The sequence below is a fragment of the Salvelinus alpinus genome, chromosome 12 (assembly GCF_045679555.1).
Source record: "Salvelinus alpinus chromosome 12, SLU_Salpinus.1, whole genome shotgun sequence".
Taxonomy (NCBI): domain Eukaryota; kingdom Metazoa; phylum Chordata; class Actinopteri; order Salmoniformes; family Salmonidae; genus Salvelinus; species Salvelinus alpinus.
This window is the reverse complement of record NC_092097.1, coordinates 49,787,080-49,806,781: the sequence shown is the minus strand read 5'-3', so window position 1 is coordinate 49,806,781 and position 19,702 is coordinate 49,787,080. Positions and strand designations below refer to the sequence as shown.

The 19,702-nt window shown below is 44.6% G+C and overlaps 1 protein-coding gene across 3 annotated transcripts in view; it reads left to right on the top strand.

The window, feature by feature from the left end:
* Positions 1 to 19,702, top strand: part of slc12a5a (solute carrier family 12 member 5a) — a 277,239-nt gene that overhangs the window by 225,095 nt on the left and 32,442 nt on the right. For all 3 annotated transcript variants that reach the window (XM_071336731.1, XM_071336732.1, XM_071336733.1), the window contains exons 5-14: positions 8,824 to 8,878; positions 9,508 to 9,638; positions 12,910 to 13,157; positions 13,822 to 14,033; positions 14,567 to 14,734; positions 15,150 to 15,248; positions 15,843 to 15,900; positions 16,206 to 16,380; positions 18,216 to 18,334; positions 18,836 to 18,934. In XM_071336731.1, coding sequence (XP_071192832.1) covers positions 8,824 to 8,878; positions 9,508 to 9,638; positions 12,910 to 13,157; positions 13,822 to 14,033; positions 14,567 to 14,734; positions 15,150 to 15,248; positions 15,843 to 15,900; positions 16,206 to 16,380; positions 18,216 to 18,334; positions 18,836 to 18,934 — 1,364 coding nt within the window. The remainder of the gene's footprint in view (positions 1 to 8,823; positions 8,879 to 9,507; positions 9,639 to 12,909; positions 13,158 to 13,821; positions 14,034 to 14,566; positions 14,735 to 15,149; positions 15,249 to 15,842; positions 15,901 to 16,205; positions 16,381 to 18,215; positions 18,335 to 18,835; positions 18,935 to 19,702) is intronic.

The window sequence follows — 19,702 nt, the reverse complement described above, 5'->3', positions numbered from 1 at the left end:
ACAGCAATACACAGAAATCCAACGGGAAAGTTTTTTTGCCGGAACTGAAGAGAGAACGATTACACAACGAAGAGGAGCTCAACCACCAGGCTGCTGCACTTGTCAGCATCGCTCTCGCACCATGGGCCAATCAAAATATGGTATTTGGAATCTGGAAGTCTTTGTTGTTGTCACTCCGTTCTCTCAGTAAATAATGTCTTTGTTGACCACGGAACCAAATAGGAAGCCATTGCAAACCAAGAGATTCAACTCAAGTTTTATGCACACAATCATTTTTTATCCTGATTTACATCAGCCTCAGACAAGAGATGAGGCAACTTCCGTCCCCCAGACAGACGGGATTAAAGCCCTCATCTCATACTGATGCTGTGTTCATGTTTGATTTGCATTAGTAACTCTTAATTTCAACCCACCAAGACACATCTTCTAAATACAGTCATGAATATGAAATATGACACTTCCTAAAAGCCATAGCAGCCAATAATAATTAAGTGACAAATGATTAGACCATTGCGCTGATATGCATAAGAGTTAGTAAATTGGTTGGTATATGTTTCCATGTTTATACTCTGCAGACACAATTATGTTTATGTTTGTTAGGGTGTTCTTTGCAATCCCACCTGGTTTGCTATGTCTGCTGATGGTATTTGTTATGTCTGCTGATGGTATTTGTTTTGTCTGCTGATGGAATTTGTTGTCTGCTGATGGTATTTGTTGTCTTCTGATGGTATTTGTTTTTCTGCTGATGGTATTTGTTATGTCTGCTGATGGTATTTGTTGTCTGCTGATGGTATTTGTTGTCTGCTGATGGTATTTGTTATCTGCCCATGGTATTTGTGTTGTCTGCTGATGGTATTTGTTATCTGCCCATGGTATTTGTTGTGTCTGCTGATGGTATTTGTTTTGTCTGCTGATGGTATTTGTTGTCTGCTGATGGTATTTGTTGTCTGCTGATGGTATTTGTTGTCTGCTGATGGTATTTGTTGTCTGCTGATGGTATTTGTTATGTCTGCTGATGGTATTTGTTGTCTGCTGATGGTATTTGTTATGTCTGCTGATGGTATTTGTTTTGTCTGCTGATGGTATTTGTTGTCTGCTGATGGTATTTGTTGTCTGCTGATGGTATTTGTTGTCTGCTGATGGTATTTGTTGTCTGCTGATGGTATTTGTTTTGTCTGCTGATGGTGTCTGCTGATGGTATTTGTTTTGTCTGCTGATGGTGTCTGCTGATGGCATTTGTTGTGTCTGCTTGTGGTATTTGTTATGCCTGCTTGTGGTATTTGTTGTGTCTGCTTGTGGTATTTGTTGTGTCTGCTTGTGGTATTTGTTGTGTCTGCTGATGGTATTTGTTATGTCTGCTTGTGGTATTTGTTATGTCTGCTTGTGGTATTTGTTATGTCTGCTTGTGGTATTTGTTATGTCTGCTTGTGGTATTTGTTATGTCTGCTTGTGGTATTTGTTATGTCTGCTTGTGGTATTTGTTGTGTCTGCTTGTGGTATTTGTTCTGTCTGCTTGTGGTATTTGTTCTGCCTGCTTGTGGTATTTGTTATGTCTGCTTGTGGTATTTGTTATGTCTGCTTGTGGTATTTGTTATGTCTGCTTGTGGTATTTGTTATGTCTGCTTGTGGTATTTGTTATGTCTGCTTGTGGTATTTGTTATGTCTGCTTGTGGTATTTGTTCTGTCTGCTTGTGGTATTTGTTCTGTCTGCTTGTGGTATTTGTTGTGTCTGCTTGTGGTATTTGTTATGTCTGCTTGTGGTATTTGTTATGTCTGCTTGTGGTATTTGTTGTCTGCTGATGGTATTTGTTGTCTGCTGATGGTATTTGTTTTGTCTGCTGATGGTGTCTGCTGATGGTATTTGTTTTGTCTGCTGATGGTGTCTGCTGATGGTATTTGTTATGTCTGCTTGTGGTATTTGTTGTGTCTGCTGATGGTATTTGTTATGTCTGCTTGTGGTATTTGTTATGTCTGCTTGTGGTATTTGTTATGTCTGCTTGTGGTATTTGTTATGTCTGCTTGTGGTATTTGTTATGTCTGCTTGTGGTATTTGTTGTGTCTGCTTGTGGTATTTGTTCTGTCTGCTTGTGGTATTTGTTCTGTCTGCTTGTGGTATTTGTTGTGTCTGCTTGTGGTAGCATCAAAGTCTTGTCGATCACAAGAGGCTAAAGTAGAGTAAAGCCATGTTTCTTCATACGAGATGTTCTCTTACTAAAAGCTGCATATTGAACCATCTCCCTGGTGATTCATATTGAACCATCTCTCGGGTGATTCATATTAAACCATCTCTCTGGTGATTCATAATGAACTATCTCTCTGGTGATTCATAATGAACCATCTCTCTGGTGATTCATAAAGAACCATATCTTTGATAGTTCCCTGAACCACACACACTGCATTGGCCCAAATGGCTCCTCCTTAAATATGATTCCCATCTACTTCAATAATATACTTGCTAACGACATTGTCTCCGCTGATTCATATCATCCTATTAACTGTCCTAATGATACAGTGTAAAGAGTTATATAAAGAGTAGAAATAGTTACAATGAAGGGCTTGAGTATTGAGTCCCTCCCAGGTGACAGTCAGTACTCTATCTACCTCTATAACGTTACCACACAGCTGTATCGAGTGAGTCGCTCAGCCTCAAACTACCTCCTAAAATGTTTCAGCTTGCCCAGATACATCAGATAAAACACTTAAACAATTACTGTCTTCTCTGCTCTCCTCAGAGAGAGGGAGCCTTACTTCATTAGGAATACAGCAAGGTTGTGCAGATTGTTGTTTATCCAGACAGACGGCAGTGTCCACAGGTGACATTAACCATCGCCCACGCCCCCCTTCCTCTCACAGGAAGACGGCTGCTAGTTATTACACACACCTCTCTCTTTCTGTCCTCTGTCTCTCTCTGTCTCTCTCGCTCTCTGTCTCTCGCTCTCTGTCTCTCGCTCTGTCACTCGTTCTCTGTCTCTCGCTCTCTGTCTCTCGCTCTCTGTCGCTCTCTCTGTCTCTCTCTCTCTGTCACTCGTCACTCGCTCTCTGTCTCTCGCTCTCTGTCGCTCTCTCTGTCACTCTCGCTCTCTGTCTCTCTCGCTCTCTGTTCTATCTCTGTCTCTGTCTCTGTCTCTCGCTCTCTGTCACTCGCTCTCTGTCTCTCTCGCTCTCTGTTCTATCTCTGTCTCTGTCTCTCGCTCTCTGTCTCTCGCTCTCTGTCGCTCTCTCTGTCACTCGCTCTCCGTCTCTCTCGCTCTCTGTCTCTCTCGCTCTCTGTCTCTCTCGCTCTCTGTCTCTCTCGCTCTCTGTCTCTCTCGCTCTCTGTTCTATCTCTGTCTCTGTCTCTGTCTCTCGCTCTCTGTCTCTCGCTCTCTGTCGCTCTCTCTGTCACTCGCTCTCTGTCTCTCTTGCTCTCTGTCTCTCTCGCTCTCTGTTCTCTCTCTGTCTCTGTCACTCACTCTCTGTCACTCACTCTCTGTCACTCGCTCTCTGTCACTCGCTCTCTGTCTCTCGCTCTCTGTCTCTCGCTCTCTGTCTCTCTGTCTCTCTGTCTCTCTCGCTCTCTCGCTCTCTGTCTCTCTCGCTCTCTGTTCTCTCTCGCTCTCTGTTCTCTCTCGCTCTCTGTTCTCTCTCTGTCTCTGTTCTCTCTCTGTCTCTGTCTCTCGCTCTCTGTCTCTCGCTCTCTGTCTATATAGACATTAAGGAACCACGGAAATGAAATACTGTTACTGTTAAGGCATCATTTGTTTCTCAAACGCACACACACACACACACACACATTAATGACTTGATTTATTTTAATCCCACACGTCTCTTTAGTTTTCCCTCTGTCACTTTCTCTTACACATGTATTACTCACTCTCTTTCTCACACACTCTTCCCTTGTCACACACACAGTCTTTTTTTTTTTTCTTTTTTTTTTTAGGGGTGGATCAGCTTAATATTGCGGAAAGAATGTTGCTTCCAATGTAAATGTCTGCATCATTTCCAATCCCCCATATTTTTGGGGGTAAATATATATATCCATACACGTATGCATACATATACACATACAGTGGGGAGAACAAGTATTTGATACACTGCCGATTTTGCAGGTTTTCCTACTTACAAAGCATGTAGAGGTCTGTAATTTTTATCATAGGTACACTTCAACTGTGAGAGACGGAATCTAAAACAAAAATCCAGAAAATCACATTGTATGATTTTTAAGTAAATAATTAGCATTTTATTGCATGACATAAGTATTTGATACATCAGAAAAGCAGAACTTAATATTTGGTACAGAAACCTTTGTGTGCAATTACAGAGATCATACGTTTCCTGTAGTTCTTGACCAGGTTTGCACACACTGCAGCAGGGATTTTGGCCCACTCCTCCATACAGACCTTCTCCAGATCCTTCAGGTTTCGGGGCTGTCGCTGGGCAATACGGACTTTCAGCTCCCTCCAAAGATTTTCTATTGGGTTCAGGTCTGGAGACTGGCTAGGCCACTCCAGGACCTTGAGATGCTTCTTACGGAGCCACTCCTTAGTTGCCCTGGCTGTGTGTTTCGGGTCGTTGTCATGCTGGAAGAACCAGCCACGACCCATCTTCAATGCTCTTACTGAGGGAAGGAGGTTGTTGGCCAAGATCTCGCGATACATGGCCCCATCCATCCTCCCCTCAATACGGTGCAGTCGTCCTGTCCCCTTTGCAGAAAAACATCCCCAAAGAATGATGTTTCCACCTCCATGCTTCACGGTTGGGATGGTGTTCTTGGGGTTGTACTCATCCTTCTTCTTCCTCCAAACACGGCGAGTGGAGTTTAGACCAAAAAGCTCTATTTTTGTCTCATCAGACCACATGACCTTCTCCCATTCCTCCTCTGGATCATCCAGATGGTCATTGGCAAACTTCAGATGGGCCTGGACATGCGCTGGCTTGAGCAGGGGGACCTTGCGTGCGCTGCAGGATTTTAATCCATGACGGCATGGTGTGTTACTAATGGTTTTCTTTGAGACTGTGGTCCCAGCTCTCTTCAGGTCATTGACCAGGTCCTGCCGTGTAGTTCTGGGCTGATCCCTCACCTTCCTCATGATCATTGATGCCCCACGAGGTGAGATCTTGCATGGAGCCCCAGACCGAGGGTGATTGACCGTCATCTTGAACTTCTTCCATTTTCTAATAATTGCGCCAACAGTTGTTGCCTTCTCACCAAGCTGCTTGCCTATTGTCCTGTAGCCCATCCCAGCCTTGTGCAGGTCTACAATTGTATCCCTGATGTCCTTACACAGCTCTCTGGTCTTGGCCATTGTGGAGAGGTTGGAGTCTGTTTGATTGAGTGTGTGGACAGGTGTCTTTCATACAGGTAACGAGTTCAAACAGGTGCAGTTAATACAGGTAATGAGTGAAGAACAGGAGGGCTTCTTAAAGAAAAACTAACAGGTCTGTGAGAGCCGGAATTCTTACTGATTGGTAGGTGATCAAATACTTATGTCATGCAATAAAATGCAAATTATTTACTTAAAAATCATACAATGTGATTTTCTGGATTTTTGTTTTAGATTCCTTCTCTCACAGTTGAAGTGTACCTATGATAAAAATTACAGACCTCTACATGCTTTGTAAGTAGGAAAACTTGCAAAATCGGCAGTGTATCAAATACTTGTTCTCCCCACTGTATATACATACACATACCTATATAGACATACATACTTTTTTAAAGAATATACCTTTATTATTATTCCCCGCAAACCCTACCACCGATCCCCCAATTGGAGTAAACTAATAAACACTTCTGCTTTTACCTTCAATTTATACATCTTATACACATTTTACAGACACAGTCTACTTTACAATAGTTCTCTCTTGTTTGTTCTTAGTCCTTCCTCTATTTCTGATGTCCATCGAGTTTGATTTCCACTTGTAACTGTGCTATTTCACAAAAGCTCCGAACCTATACACATTTCACATATCCCGTATGCCCTACATTGTTTATCTTGTTATTAGTCTCACCCTTCAGCTCCACTCAACCCTTCCCATCTATCTTCCAACATCATCCATTTCAGATTTTTATTTGCCATATATTTTTCAACTGTGCTGTGATGCTTCACAAAAGATTTGAACCTTCCTATTCTCATAGCTTCTACAGATTGTAAATTTAAAAATATATTTTTTTGCTAAAATAATTATTATATTATTGATTGATTGACTATGGCTTTTCAAATCCCCCAGTATTGCTATCTGTAGCGTTAGTTCTAGGCAAATGTTGCAATTCTTCAGCCATTCCTGGACCTGTGACCAAAAACGAGCTACATATGGACAATACCAAAATAAATGGTCTAATGACTCTGCCTCCTCACAGCAGAATCTGCAGAGCTGGGAAGATTGTATCCCCCATATATATAACATTCTATTAGTTGCAAGAATTTTGTATATTAATTTAAATTGAAAAATTAGAAGTTTTGAATCCGGCGTTGTTTTGCGTATCAATTCATAAACCATGTGCCATGGAATGGGTACATCGAAAATCTCTTCCCAACTATTTTGCAATTTATATGGCACAGCTGTCAGTTTTTTGGTCCTTAAATGAAATTGGTATATGTTTTTATTTATCACACTTTTCTTTAACCATTTATGTTCTTTAATACAGGGCCGACATACAAGTTCCTTACTTTTTTCCCCTTCTACTTGCCTCTTCCATTTTTGTGGTAATGCTGCAATTAATTGGTTGTAATTTTGGGTAGAGCAGACATTTCCATATGTCTACGCACACACAGTCTTCCCTTGTCACACACACACTCTTCCCTTGTCACACACACACAGTCTTCCCTGGTCACACACACACTTTTCCCTTGTCACACACACACTCTTCCCCTGTCATACACACACTCTTCCCTTGTCATACACACACTCTTCCCTTGTCACACACACACACTCTTCCCTTGTCACACACACACACACACTCTTCCCTTGTTATACACACACACACACACACACACACACACACACACACACACACACACACACACACACACTTTTCCCCTGTCATACCAACACACACTTTTCCCCTGTCATACACACACACACTCTTCCTCTGTCATACACACACACACACACCCACACACCCACCGCCATCCCACACACACACAAACACCCACCCACCCATACACAAACACCCACACACACACACACACCCAGCCACCCAGCCACCCACCCACCCACCCACCCACACCCCACACACAGAGTTCTCCTCTTCTAGTTCTCCTCCCTTTACCTTGCTGCTGTAGGGTTCTTTAGAAATGCCTGTCTACAGTCCGTCTCTATTGTTCCATGTCCTAACGCTGCCTCTCGTCACGTCTCTATTGTTCCATGTCCTAACGCTGCCTCTCGTCACGTCTCTATTGTTCCATGTCCTAACGCTGCCTCTCGTCACATCTCTATTGTTCCATGTCCTAACGCTGCCTCTCGTCACGTCTCTATTGTTCCATGTCCTAACGCTGCCTCTCGTCACCTCTCTATTGTTCCATGTCCTAACGCTGCCTCTCGTCACGTCTCTATTGTTCCATGTCCTAACGCTGCCTCTCGTCACGTCTCTATTGTTCCATGTCCTAACGCTGCCTCTCGTCACGTCTCTATTGTTCCATGTCCTAACGCTGCCTCTCGTCACGTCTCTATTGTTCCATGTCCTAACGCTGCCTCTCGTCACGTCTCTATTGTTCCATGTCCTAACGCTGCCTCTCGTCACGTCTCTATTGTTCCATGTCCTAACGCTGCCTCTCGTCACATCTCTATTGTTCCATGTCCTAACGCTGCCTCTCGTCACGTCTCTATTGTTCCATGTCCTAACGCTGCCTCTCGTCACCTCTCTATTGTTCCATGTCCTAACGCTGCCTCTCGTCACGTCTCTATTGTTCCATGTCCTAACGCTGCCTCTCGTCACGTCTCTATTGTTCCATGTCCTAACGCTGCCTCTCGTCACGTCTCTATTGTTCCATGTCCTAACGCTGCCTCTCGTCACGTCTCTATTGTTCCATGTCCTAACGCTGCCTCTCGTCACGTCTCTATTGTTCCATGTCCTAACGCTGCCTCTCGTCACGTCTCTATTGTTCCATGTCCTAACGCTGCCTCTCGTCAGGTCTCTATTGTTCCATGTCCTAACGCTGCCTCTCGTCACGTCTCTATTGTTCCATGTCCTAACGCTGCCTCTCGTCACGTCTCTATTGTTCCATGTCCTAACGCTGCCTCTCGTCACGTCTCTATTGTTCCATGTCCTAACGCTGCCTCTCGTCACGTCTCTATTGTTCCATGTCCTAACGCTGCCTCTCGTCACGTCTCTATTGTTCCATGTCCTAACGCTGCCTCTCGTCACGTCTCTATTGTTCCATGTCCTAACGCTGCCTCTCGTCACGTCTCTATTGTTCCATGTCCTAACGCTGCCTCTCGTCACGTCTCTATTGTTCCATGTCCTAACGCTGCCTCTCGTCAGGTCTCTATTGTTCCATGTCCTAACGCTGCCTCTCGTCACGTCTCTATTGTTCCATGTCCTAACGCTGCCTCTCGTCACGTCTCTATTGTTCCATGTCCTAACGCTGCCTCTCGTCACGTCTCTATTGTTCCATGTCCTAACGCTGCCTCTCGTCACGTCTCTACTCATTACTGATCATTGGTGTCCTTCAGTACGAACCAAAAATAATACGCTCCTCCAGACATGGTCATTTTTTCCTCATTTGTGTTTCGTCTGCAATGCCCGTGAAATATCCTGTCATTAGTGAATAACAGATTGAACGTAATACAATACTAACATCCCATTTCCCCTCTCTGCTCTCTTCTCTCTCCCTCTCTCTTTAGACTATGCTGACTGCAATCTCCATGAGTGCCATTGCCACCAATGGCGTTGTTCCAGGTGGGTGAACATGCGTTGGCATCCGGCCTTGCTATTGGGACTACTACTTCTACTAAAGTGCTTGTTTTGCCTCAAAAATGCATATCCATCGTTTTAGCCCTAGCAACGCTATAATATTAGTCACGTCCAGACTCCTGGGACCCCACATGAAACTTATATGTCTGTGTTTATGTGATTAGAGATGGTATCTAATAATCACGTCTCATCCTGGCTTACTCACCCCTTGGTTGGCTGAGATCAGAGGTGAGAGGAAATGACATGCTTGGGCAGTGGAGTAACAATGTAGCCACCATTTTGTGGTGTAAATCTGGGTCATGTTCATTAGGCACCAAATGTAGAAAATGGGCTGAAATAGGGAGGGACTGCCTGGACATGTCCAATAAGAAACGCTCATTTTCATTTCCCAAAGTCAGAGACCCTGCTCTGATTGGAGAATAGCAGGGTTTGGGTCATTTACATTTAACATGACATGAAATACAGTGATGCTTTAAAATAAGAAATTCACACACATCATTCCAAATCCATATCATTTCAAATCAGTTAATTTGAGATGCAGTTTGTATACAAACTGTAATTTAAAAGTACAATATGTCATTGAAAGAGTGTGTGTATTTATTTGCTGTCTGCAGCTGGAGGCTCCTACTACATGATCTCCCGTTCTCTGGGGCCTGAGTTTGGGGGCGCCGTGGGCATTTGTTTCTACCTGGGAACAACGTTTGCTGGAGCCATGTACATCCTGGGGTCCATCGAACTCTTACTGGTAAGAAACTGGGCTTGAAATAATTATCTTTCTATCTATCCATCTCTCTCTATCTCTATCTCTCTCGCTCTCCCTCTGATTGCGTGTGCGTGTATCTGTCTGTTTATCTTTCCTTCTCTCTTTCTGTCTGCCCATCTCGCTCTCTCTTTCGTCTCTCTTTCCGTCTGCCCATCTCGCTCTCTTTTTCGTCTCTCTTTCCGTCTGCCCATCTCGCTCTCTTTTTCGTCTCTCTTTCCGTCTGCCCATCTCGCTTTCTCTTTCATCTCTCTTTCCGTCTGCCCATCTCGCTCTCTCTTTCTTTGGTTCAGTCCTGTCTTTGTGCATGTCCTCCTGTCCCTCTTAATTTGTCTGTCTTTATTTCTCTTTATCCTGCTTTGATGCTATTTTCTCCCTCTCCAACTGTCCACAATGAATTATAATAAATATAAAGATCTTTCATCGTTGTCTGTCCCCCTCCCTCTCTTTTTCCACACTGATTCCGCCTCTCCCTGTCCCCCTCCCTCTCTTTTTCCACACTGATTCTCCCTCTCCCTGTCGCTCCTCTCTCTCTTTTTCCACACTGATTCTCCCTCTCCCTGTCCCCCTCCCTCTCTTTTTCCACACTGATTCTCCCTCTCCCTGTCGCTCCTCTCTCTCTTTTTCCACACTGATTCTCCCTCTCCCTGTCGCTCCTCTCTCTCTTTTTCCACACTGATTCTCCCTCTCCCTGTCCCCCTCCCTCTCTTTTTCCACACTGAGTCTCCCTCTCCCTCTCCCTGTCGCTCCTCTCTCTCTCCATGTCGCTCCTCTCTCTCCTTTTCCACACTGATTCTCCCTCTCCCTTTCCCCCTCCCTCTCTTTTTCCACACTGATTCTCCCTCTCCCTGTCGCTCCTCTCTCTCTTTTTCCACACTGATTCTCCCTCTCCCTGTCGCTCCTCTCTCTCTTTTTCCACACTGATTCTCCCTCTCCCTGTCGCTCCACTCTCTCTTTTTCCACACTGATTCTCCCTCTCCCTGTCCCCCTCACTCTCACTCTCTTTTTCCACACTGAGTCTCCCTCTCCCTGTCCCCCTCCCTCTCTTTTTCCACATTGATTCTCCCTCTCCCTGTCGCTCCACTCTCTCTTTTTCCACACGGATTCTCCCTCTCCCTGTCCCCCTCACTCTCACTCTCTTTTTCCACACTGAGTCTCCCTCTCCCTGTCCCCCTCCCTCTCTTTTTCCACACTGATTCTCCCTCTCCCTGTCGCTCCTCTCTCTCTTTTTCCACACTGATTCTCCCTCTCCCTTTCCCCCTCCCTCTCTTTTTCCACACTGATTCTCCCTCTCCCTGTCGCTCCTCTCTCTCTTTTTCCACACTGATTCTCCCTCTCCCTGTCGCTCCTCTCTCTCCTTTTCCACACTGATTCTCCCTCTCCCTGTCGCTCCTCTCTCTCCTTTTCCACACTGATTCTCCCTCTCCCTGTCGCTCCTCTCTCTCTTTTTCCACACTGATTCTCCCTCTCCCTGTCCCCCTCCCTCTCTTTTTCCACACAAATTCTCCCTCTCCCTGTCGCTCCTCTCTCTCTTTTTCCACACTGATTCTCCCTGTCCCCCTCCCTCTCTTTTTCCACACTGATTCTCCCTCTCCCTTTCCCCCTCCCTCTCTTTTTCCACACTGATTCTCCCTCTCCCTGTCGCTCCTCTCTCTCTTTTTCCACACTGATTCTCCCTCTCCCTGTCCCCCTCCCTCTCTTTTTCCACACTGATTCTCCCTCTCCCTGTCGCTCCTCTCTCTCTTTTTCCACACTGATTCTCCCTCTCCCTGTCCCCCTCCCTCTCTTTTTCCACACTGATTCTCCCTCTCCCTGTCGCTCCTCTCTCTTGGATTAAGAGCTGAGTAATTATGTAAATTCTGCATAAAGGAGAGATAAAGCCATTGGCAGAATGATGAGACCATTCGTAGAAACTGCCATCACTTTGGTCCAGTGTTATCTACACACTAGGGGTGCATCTCAATTGTATTTCCTTGATTCCTCGCCTCCTCGTTCCTTGTCTTCCTCTCAATATGCATTGGAGGTCTGAGGTTTCTCTACTTAGACTATCTCCTCTCACACATTTTGACAAGGAGGAGAGGCGAGAGCACGCAACGACATCACTATCACCAGAAGCGACAACAGTGACACATCAAAGGCTGTGAGTGTGACAGGCTTGTGATGCCGAAAATACAGCGACCATTATACCTGCGCACTCCATGTAGGAGAGCACACCTTTTTGTAAAACACAATATTCCAAGCTGTTTAAAGGCACAGTCAACTTAGTGTATGTAGTGTATGTAAACTTCTGACGCACTGGAATTGTGATACAGTGAATTATAAGTGAAATAATCTGTCTGTACACAATTGTTGGAAAAATTACTTGTGTCACGCACAAAGTAGATGTCCTAACCGACTTGCCAAAACTATAGTTTGTTAACAAGAAATTTGCGGAGTGGTTGAAAAACGAGTTTTAATGACTCCAACCTAAGTGTATGTAAACTTCCAACTTCAACTTTTTTAAACGGCATCTAAATGTGGGATACTTAGTCAGTTGCACAACTGAATGCATTCAACCGAAATGTGTCTTCCGCATTTAACCAAACCCCTCTGAATCAGATAATTATATTTATTTGACCAGGTAAATTGACTGAGAACACATTCTCATTTACAGCAACAACCTGGAGAGTAGTTACAGGGGAGAAGAGAGGGGTGAATTAGCTAATTGGAAGATGGGGATGATTAGGTGACCGTATGAGGGCCAGAATGGGAATTTAGCCAGGTGTCATGGGATCTTTAGTGACCACAGAGAGTCAGGACACCCATTTAATTAACATCCCATCCTAAATACAGCACCCTAACACAGGGTAATGTCCCGAATCACTGCCCTGGGGCATTGGGATATTTTTTTAGACCAGAGAAAAGAGTGCCTCCTACTGGCCCTCCAACATCATCTGGTCTCCCATCTAGGGACTGACCAGGATCAACTCTGCTTAGCTTCAGAGGCAAGCCAGGAGTGGGATGCAGGGTGGTATGCTGCTGGCAAATAACAATGGGGCAATTACAGGTTTTATGATTTCATTAATGGCAAAGCTATTTTTATATTTTTAGAGTAACTCGTGATAAGATTCATTTAGAACAGGAATCCCATGCTTGGGTTGTTCAACCCTCTATTTGAAAGGATTTAATGGGAGTGTCCGATTCTGTGTTTCTACAGTTGATCTAGTTCTCCCTCTCCCTCTCCCTCTCCCTCTCCCTCTCCCTCTCCCCCCCATAGGTCTACATCCTCCCCCAGGCAGCCATTTTTAAGATGGAGGGTCTGGAGGGGGCCGAGGCGGAAGCGGCCATGCTGAACAACATGCGTGTGTACGGCACCATTGTGCTCAGTTTCATGGCCACGGTGGTGTTTGTGGGGGTCAAGTACGTCAACAAGTTAGCCTTGCTCTTCCTGGCCTGCGTCATCCTGTCCATTCTGGCTGTGTATGCCGGAGTCATCAAGACGGCCATCGAGCCACCTGACTTCCCGTAAGCAACCCTACTGTTTAACTAGCCTGGTTCCAAGTCTGTTTGTGCTGTCTTGCCAACTCCTACGGTCATTGTCACATGAGAATGACCATAGGAGTTGGATAGAAAGCACAGACAGATCTGGGACGAGGCTACTCTTCAATATTGGGGCTGATCCAAACTTGAAGAATATAGGTGTGATGTGAATTATGTTTCATGTAAATCATTTATTGATCGATTTTTGGCAGATATGGGGTATTTGGGATTTGAGACTGAAAATGGCAGATACATTCATGCCATGGTAGAAATGTACACATTAAAACACGTTCACCCATTGTAAATGGCAGATACATTCATGCCATGGTAGAAATGTACACATTAAAACACGTTCACCCATTTTAAGATTATTTGAAGTACAGTATATTTAAAATATAAATTATATTCACAGCACATAAGCAGATGGGTTAAATAGAACATATTCATATTGTGTGACATTTTCAGTAGGGAGGACTCTACTGTTCAATATGGGGACTGATACCCACAGACTTGTGCTATCTCTCAAAGCCAATGCCTAGGCTTCGGCTCAGGTGGCTAACTCAGTCTAAAGTCGTTTTCAAGAGTTGGACGGGCTTTGAATCCCGGGTCGGGCACACTGACACACTAACACATCTCTCCTGCTGCGCAGAGTGTGTCTGCTGGGTAATCGCCCACTGATCTCCAAAGGGTTCGACGTGTGCGCCAAAACACTGGAGAGTGGCAACGGCACGGTCACCACCAAGCTGTGGAACGTCTTCTGCGACTCGCCCTTCCTCAACGCCACCTGCGACGAGTACTTTGTCAACAACAACGTGTCCTTCATCCAGGGCATCCCTGGAGTCATGAGCGGCATCCTCAAAGGTGAACAAACACAAGCTATTGGTCCGCTGTGGCTCAGTTGGTATAGCTTGCAACACCAGGATCGTGGGCTTGATTCCCGCTGTGGTCACCCATACGTAAAATGTTTGCAAGCATGACTGAAGGTCGTTTTGAAAAAAATTTTTGCTAAAATGCTAATGTTATGTTACTATATTATTATAATAACTATTATTTTGTGGCTATCTACTTTTTCTTTCTAAACAGTTACACCTACAGCACAATTGTTCTGGTTCCCCTAGACTCAGGTCACTGTATCTACAGTACACATGCTTACACACACTTGCGGGAAACATACTACAATTTCTTTACTTGGAATTTCTGTTAGCCCTCTTGGATTTCTAAGATCTTGTGCTCTTGGAACTTAAGGTCAAGCCATTTTAAATGATATTGATGTATCTAATCTCTCTCTCTTCATATCCCTTACCTTCCCCTCTCTCTCCCTCTCCTCCCTCTTTCCCTGTTTCCTTCTCCCTCCCTCTCTCTTTTTTCCTCTCCCCCCACCCCCTCACACACAGAGAACCTATTTGGGAATTACCTGGAGAAGGGGGATCTGGTGGCTAAGAAGGGGATTGCGACCATGGAGGGCCCTGATGACACTCTGACCAACTCCAACCGTTACGTCCTGGCCGACATCACCAGCTTCTTCACCCTGCTGGTCGGAATCTACTTCCCCTCCGTCACAGGTCAGCTGACAGGAAGCGGATGATGCAAAGAGGAAGAGACAGAGGGTTGACTCTCAAAAGTAATTTCCCTCGATTCCTCGTATCCTCAAAGGGGGAATTCACCAAAGGTGAATCTCGAGGAGGAGAGAGGACACAAGCAATCAAGGGAAAATACTTTAGACGTTCAGCCTTTGTGTTGTTTTGTGTGTTTTGTTTTTCTATCTGGGGGGGGGGGGGGGGGGTATGGGAGATGTACATCAATTCATTGGAAGATTGAAAGGATAAAGTAAAATATTCATCTGATGTCAGAATTTCTTCAACACAAAAAAAGCAGCTGTTTGTTATTAGAAGGATAACGTTGTTGTGTTGTTCAGTTGTAGTAATTTTACAAAATGAGAGTTCCTTCTACAGCGACCTCTCTACTTGTGTGTCACAGGGATCATGGCCGGATCAAACCGCTCAGGAGATCTACGCGACGCTCAGAAGTCCATCCCCATCGGCACTATCATGGCCATCACCACTACCTCAATAGTGTGTATCCTTATTTTTTATTTTTATTATTTAACCTTTATTTAACTATCCTTATACTGGTCCACTTCTGAAGTCAGTGGAGTGCACACTACTTATAGCTGTGGATCACATGTTATCTGTCAATAGTAAAATACCTCTATTTTATACGAAAACTTTTGGTATTTTACTTTCCAACATAAATACATACAATTTAGGTTGAATTGAATTGAGCCTATGGCCTCAAGCTTGTTACTGTATGTTACGAATGATATCCATGTTGCTCTTCATCTTCATTTCAAGTGACCATTACAGGACAAAGCAATCAATCATGTATAAAAATACATCAGACATAACCCAACAATAACCGCACTGTCGAACCATTATTATCTCAATGCAGCACTGTAAACTCAGTGTGCAGATATGAAACAGATATGAAACAGATATGTGAGAATATGTCCCTATGTGCTAGATCTGTCTGTATGTCTGTCTGTCTGTCTGTCTGTCTGTCTGTCTGTCTGTCTGTCTGTCTGTCTGTCTGTTCCGTTCCGTTCCGGTTCCGGTTCCGGTTCCGGTTCCGGTCCCGTCCCGTCTGTCTGTTTTCCTTAATGTGACCTTATAGACATGTCAGCTGTGGTCCTGTTCGGTGCCTGTATCGAGGGAGTGGTCCTTAGAGACAAGTAAGTTATGGGTAATAAGTTCACATTTCTGCTAAATTATTTCAATATTTCTCGGTCAACCTTTTCCAGTGCTGAGGTACTTGGTGAGGGAGGCCATACCTGGCCCATATAACTGAAAAAGTTTTTAAACATTTTGCAACGGAAAACGAAAATGGTCACTTTTAATTGCAGTAGTAGACCAGGTAGTACATCCATGTTTCTGTCAGTTTTCTTCTATTTGGTGTCTAATGAATAGGATCCTGGTAATAGGCTCTCCTACATTTCTCCATTTCTGATCGTCTGGATGTCATGTCCATCTCCCTCAGGTTTGGGGAGGGCGTCAATGGCAACCTGGTCATTGGCACCTTGGCCTGGCCGTCACCGTGGGTTATTGTCATTGGCTCCTTCTTCTCCACCTGTGGGGCGGGGCTTCAGAGCTTGACGGGTGCTCCGCGTCTCATGCAGGCCATCTCCAGGGACAATGTCGTGCCCATCCTACGGGTCAGTCTGTCATTGTCAACATTCAAGCATTTAACACTGATTTGGGACCATTAGTTATGATCATTCTGTCAACATTCTAGCATTTAACACTGATCTGGGACCATTAGTTATGATAATTCTGTCAACATTCTAGCATTTAACACTGATCTGGGACCATTAGTTATGTTAGTTTGTCAACACATCTCATATCAGTCTCAGGTGACATTGATCACTACCATTTTTGGTGTCTGTGCACACTAATGTCAATGTTCAGGTCTCGTGTGTGGTTCACCAAAACACCTCAGTAGTATCCACATTCAACCTACCTTGGAATAATGGAGGAACTACTGTTAGTTCTATCTCTATTCCATCTAACATCTCTGTGTGGGATGTGTCCTCCCAGGTATCTCTATTCCATCTAACATCTCTGTGTGGGATGTATCCTCCCAGGTATCTCTATTCCATCTAACATCTCTGTGTGGGATGTGTCCTCCCAGGTATCTATATTCCATCTAACATCTCTGTGTGGGATGTGTCCTCCCGGGTATCTCTATTCCATCTAACATCTCTGTGTGGATGTGTCCGCCCAGGTATCTCTATTCCATCTAACATCTCTGTGTGGGATGTGTCCTCCCAGGTATCTATATTCCATCTAACATCTCTGTGTGGGATGTATCCTCCCAGGTATCTCTATTCCATCTAACATCTCTGTGTGGGATGTGTCCTCCCAGGTATCTATATTCCATCTAACATCTCTGTGTGGGATGTATCCTCCCAGGTATCTCTATTCCATCTAACATCTCTGTGTGGGATGTGTCCTCCCAGGTATCTATATTCCATCTAACATCTCTGTGTGGGATGTGTCCTCCCGGGTATCTCTATTCCATCTAACATCTCTGTGTGGATGTGTCCGCCCAGGTATCTCTATTCCATCTAACATCTCTGTGTGGGATGTGTCCTCCCAGGTATCTATATTCCATCTAACATCTCTGTGTGGGATGTATCCTCCCAGGTATCTCTATTCCATCTAACATCTCTGTGTGGGATGTGTCCTCCCAGGTATCTATATTCCATCTAACATCTCTGTGTGGGATGTGTCCTCCCAGGTATCTCTATTCCATCTAACATCTATATGTGGGATGTGTCCTCCCAGGTATCTCTATTCCATCTAACATCTATATGTGGGATGTGTCCTCCCAGGTATCTCTATTCCATCTAACATCTATATGTGGGATGTGTCCTCCCAGGTATCTCTATTCCATCTAACATCTCTATGTGGGATGTGTCCTCCCAGGTATCTCTATTCCATCTAACATCTCTGTGTGGGATGTATCCTCCCAGGTATCTCTATTCCATCTAACATCTCTGTGTGGGATGTGTCCTCCCAGGTATCTCTATTCCATCTAACATCTCTGTGTGGATGTGTCCTCCCAGGTATCTCTATTCCATCTAACATCTCTGTGTGGGATGTGTCCTCCCAGGTATCTCTATTCCATCTAACATCTCTGTGTGGGATGTGTCCTCCCAGGGATCTCTATTCCATCTAACATCTCTGTGTGGGATGTGTCCTCCCAGGTATCTCTATTCCATCTAACATCTCTATGTGGGATGTGTCCTCCCAGGTATCTCTATTCCATCTAACATCTCTATGTGGGATGTGTCCTCCCAGGTATCTCTATTCCATCTAACATCTCTGTGTGGGATGTATCCTCCCAGGTATCTCTATTCCATCTAACATCTCTGTGTGGGATGTATCCTCCCAGGTATCTCTATTCCATCTAACATCTCTGTGTGGATGTGTCCTCCCAGGGATCTCTATTCCATCTAACATCTCTGTGTGGGATGTGTCCTCCCAGGTGTTCGGCCATGGGAAAGCCAACGGGGAGCCCACCTGGGCCTTGCTACTGACAGCGGGTATCTGTGAGATTGGGATCCTCATTGCCTCCCTGGACGCAGTGGCCCCCATCCTCTCCATGTGAGTGTCTTATGAGCCAGACCAGGAGTTCCCCACCTCTTCCCAACTCTGGGTCCTAGTTTCAGAATATAACTATTTGGACAGTTAAAACTCTGGGTCCTAGTATTTACAGCCTATAATTAGGGCCCAGAGTTTTCCTGATGAAATCACATGACCAGGTACAACTCTTGGCCCTATTCATGAGTGCTGGGATGCACTCATCCTGTACTAATATGGATTGTCCTAATATGGACACCGTAAATAGGACATTATCTATCTGCAATATCAAAGCTCCCTAAAAATAGAGACATCTGACAATGGACAAATACTTCTCAGCACTTGATAAGGTGAAGTTAAACATATTCTTATTAATATCTTAGAATTGTTTTTATTTGGTTATAAGCAGCTTATAAGCAAGTAATGTGTCCAAATAAAGACAACATTTATCTTTTATTTGTTAGGCACTTTGCTGTCTCTCTTTCACCTTTTGCAATGTCTGAAGGCGTTGTTTCTGTTGTGTAGGTTCTTTCTGATGTGCTATATGTTTGTGAACCTGGCCTGCGCCTTGCAAACCCTCCTGAGGACGCCTAACTGGAGGCCACGTTTCAAGTTCTATCACTGGTGAGACTCACAACAACCGGTCAAATCAGCGCATCCTGAGAGATGATACAAAGGCCTTGAATGTGTCTGTGTGTGTTTTTATTCTGTTTAATGTACAGTAGATGTTGTATGTCCAGTATATTGTAGTTCTGTCTGCATCTGTCTGTCTCTAATGTCTACTCCTCTCTCTGTCTCTAATGTCTACTCCTCTCTCTGTCTCTAATGTCTCCTCCTCTCTCTGTCTCTAATATCTACTCCTCTCTCTGTCTCTAATATCTACTCCTTTCTCTGTCTCTAATATCTACTCCTCTCTCTGTCTCTAATGTCTACTCCTCTCTCTGTCTCTAATATCTACTCCTCTCTCTGTCTCTAATGTCTACTCCTCTCTCTGTCTCTAATATCTACTCCTCTCTCTGTCTCTAATATCTACTCCTCTCTCTGTCTCTAATGTCTACTCCTCTCTCTGTCTCTAATGTCTACTCCTCTCTCTGTCTCTAATGTCTACTCCTCTCTGTCTCTAATGTCTCCTCCTCTCTCTGTCTCTAATGTCTACTCCTCTCTCTGTCTCTAATGTCTACTCCTCTCTCTGTCTCTAATGTCTACTCCTCTCTGTCTCTAATGTCTCCTCCTCTCTCTGTCTCTGTCTACTCCTCTCTCTAATATCTACTCCTCTCTCTCTCTGTCTACTCCTCTCTCTGTCTCTAATGTCTCCTCCTCTCTCTGTCTCTAATGTATCCTCCTCTCTCTGTCTCTAATATCTACTCCTCTCTCTGTCTCTAATGTCTCCTC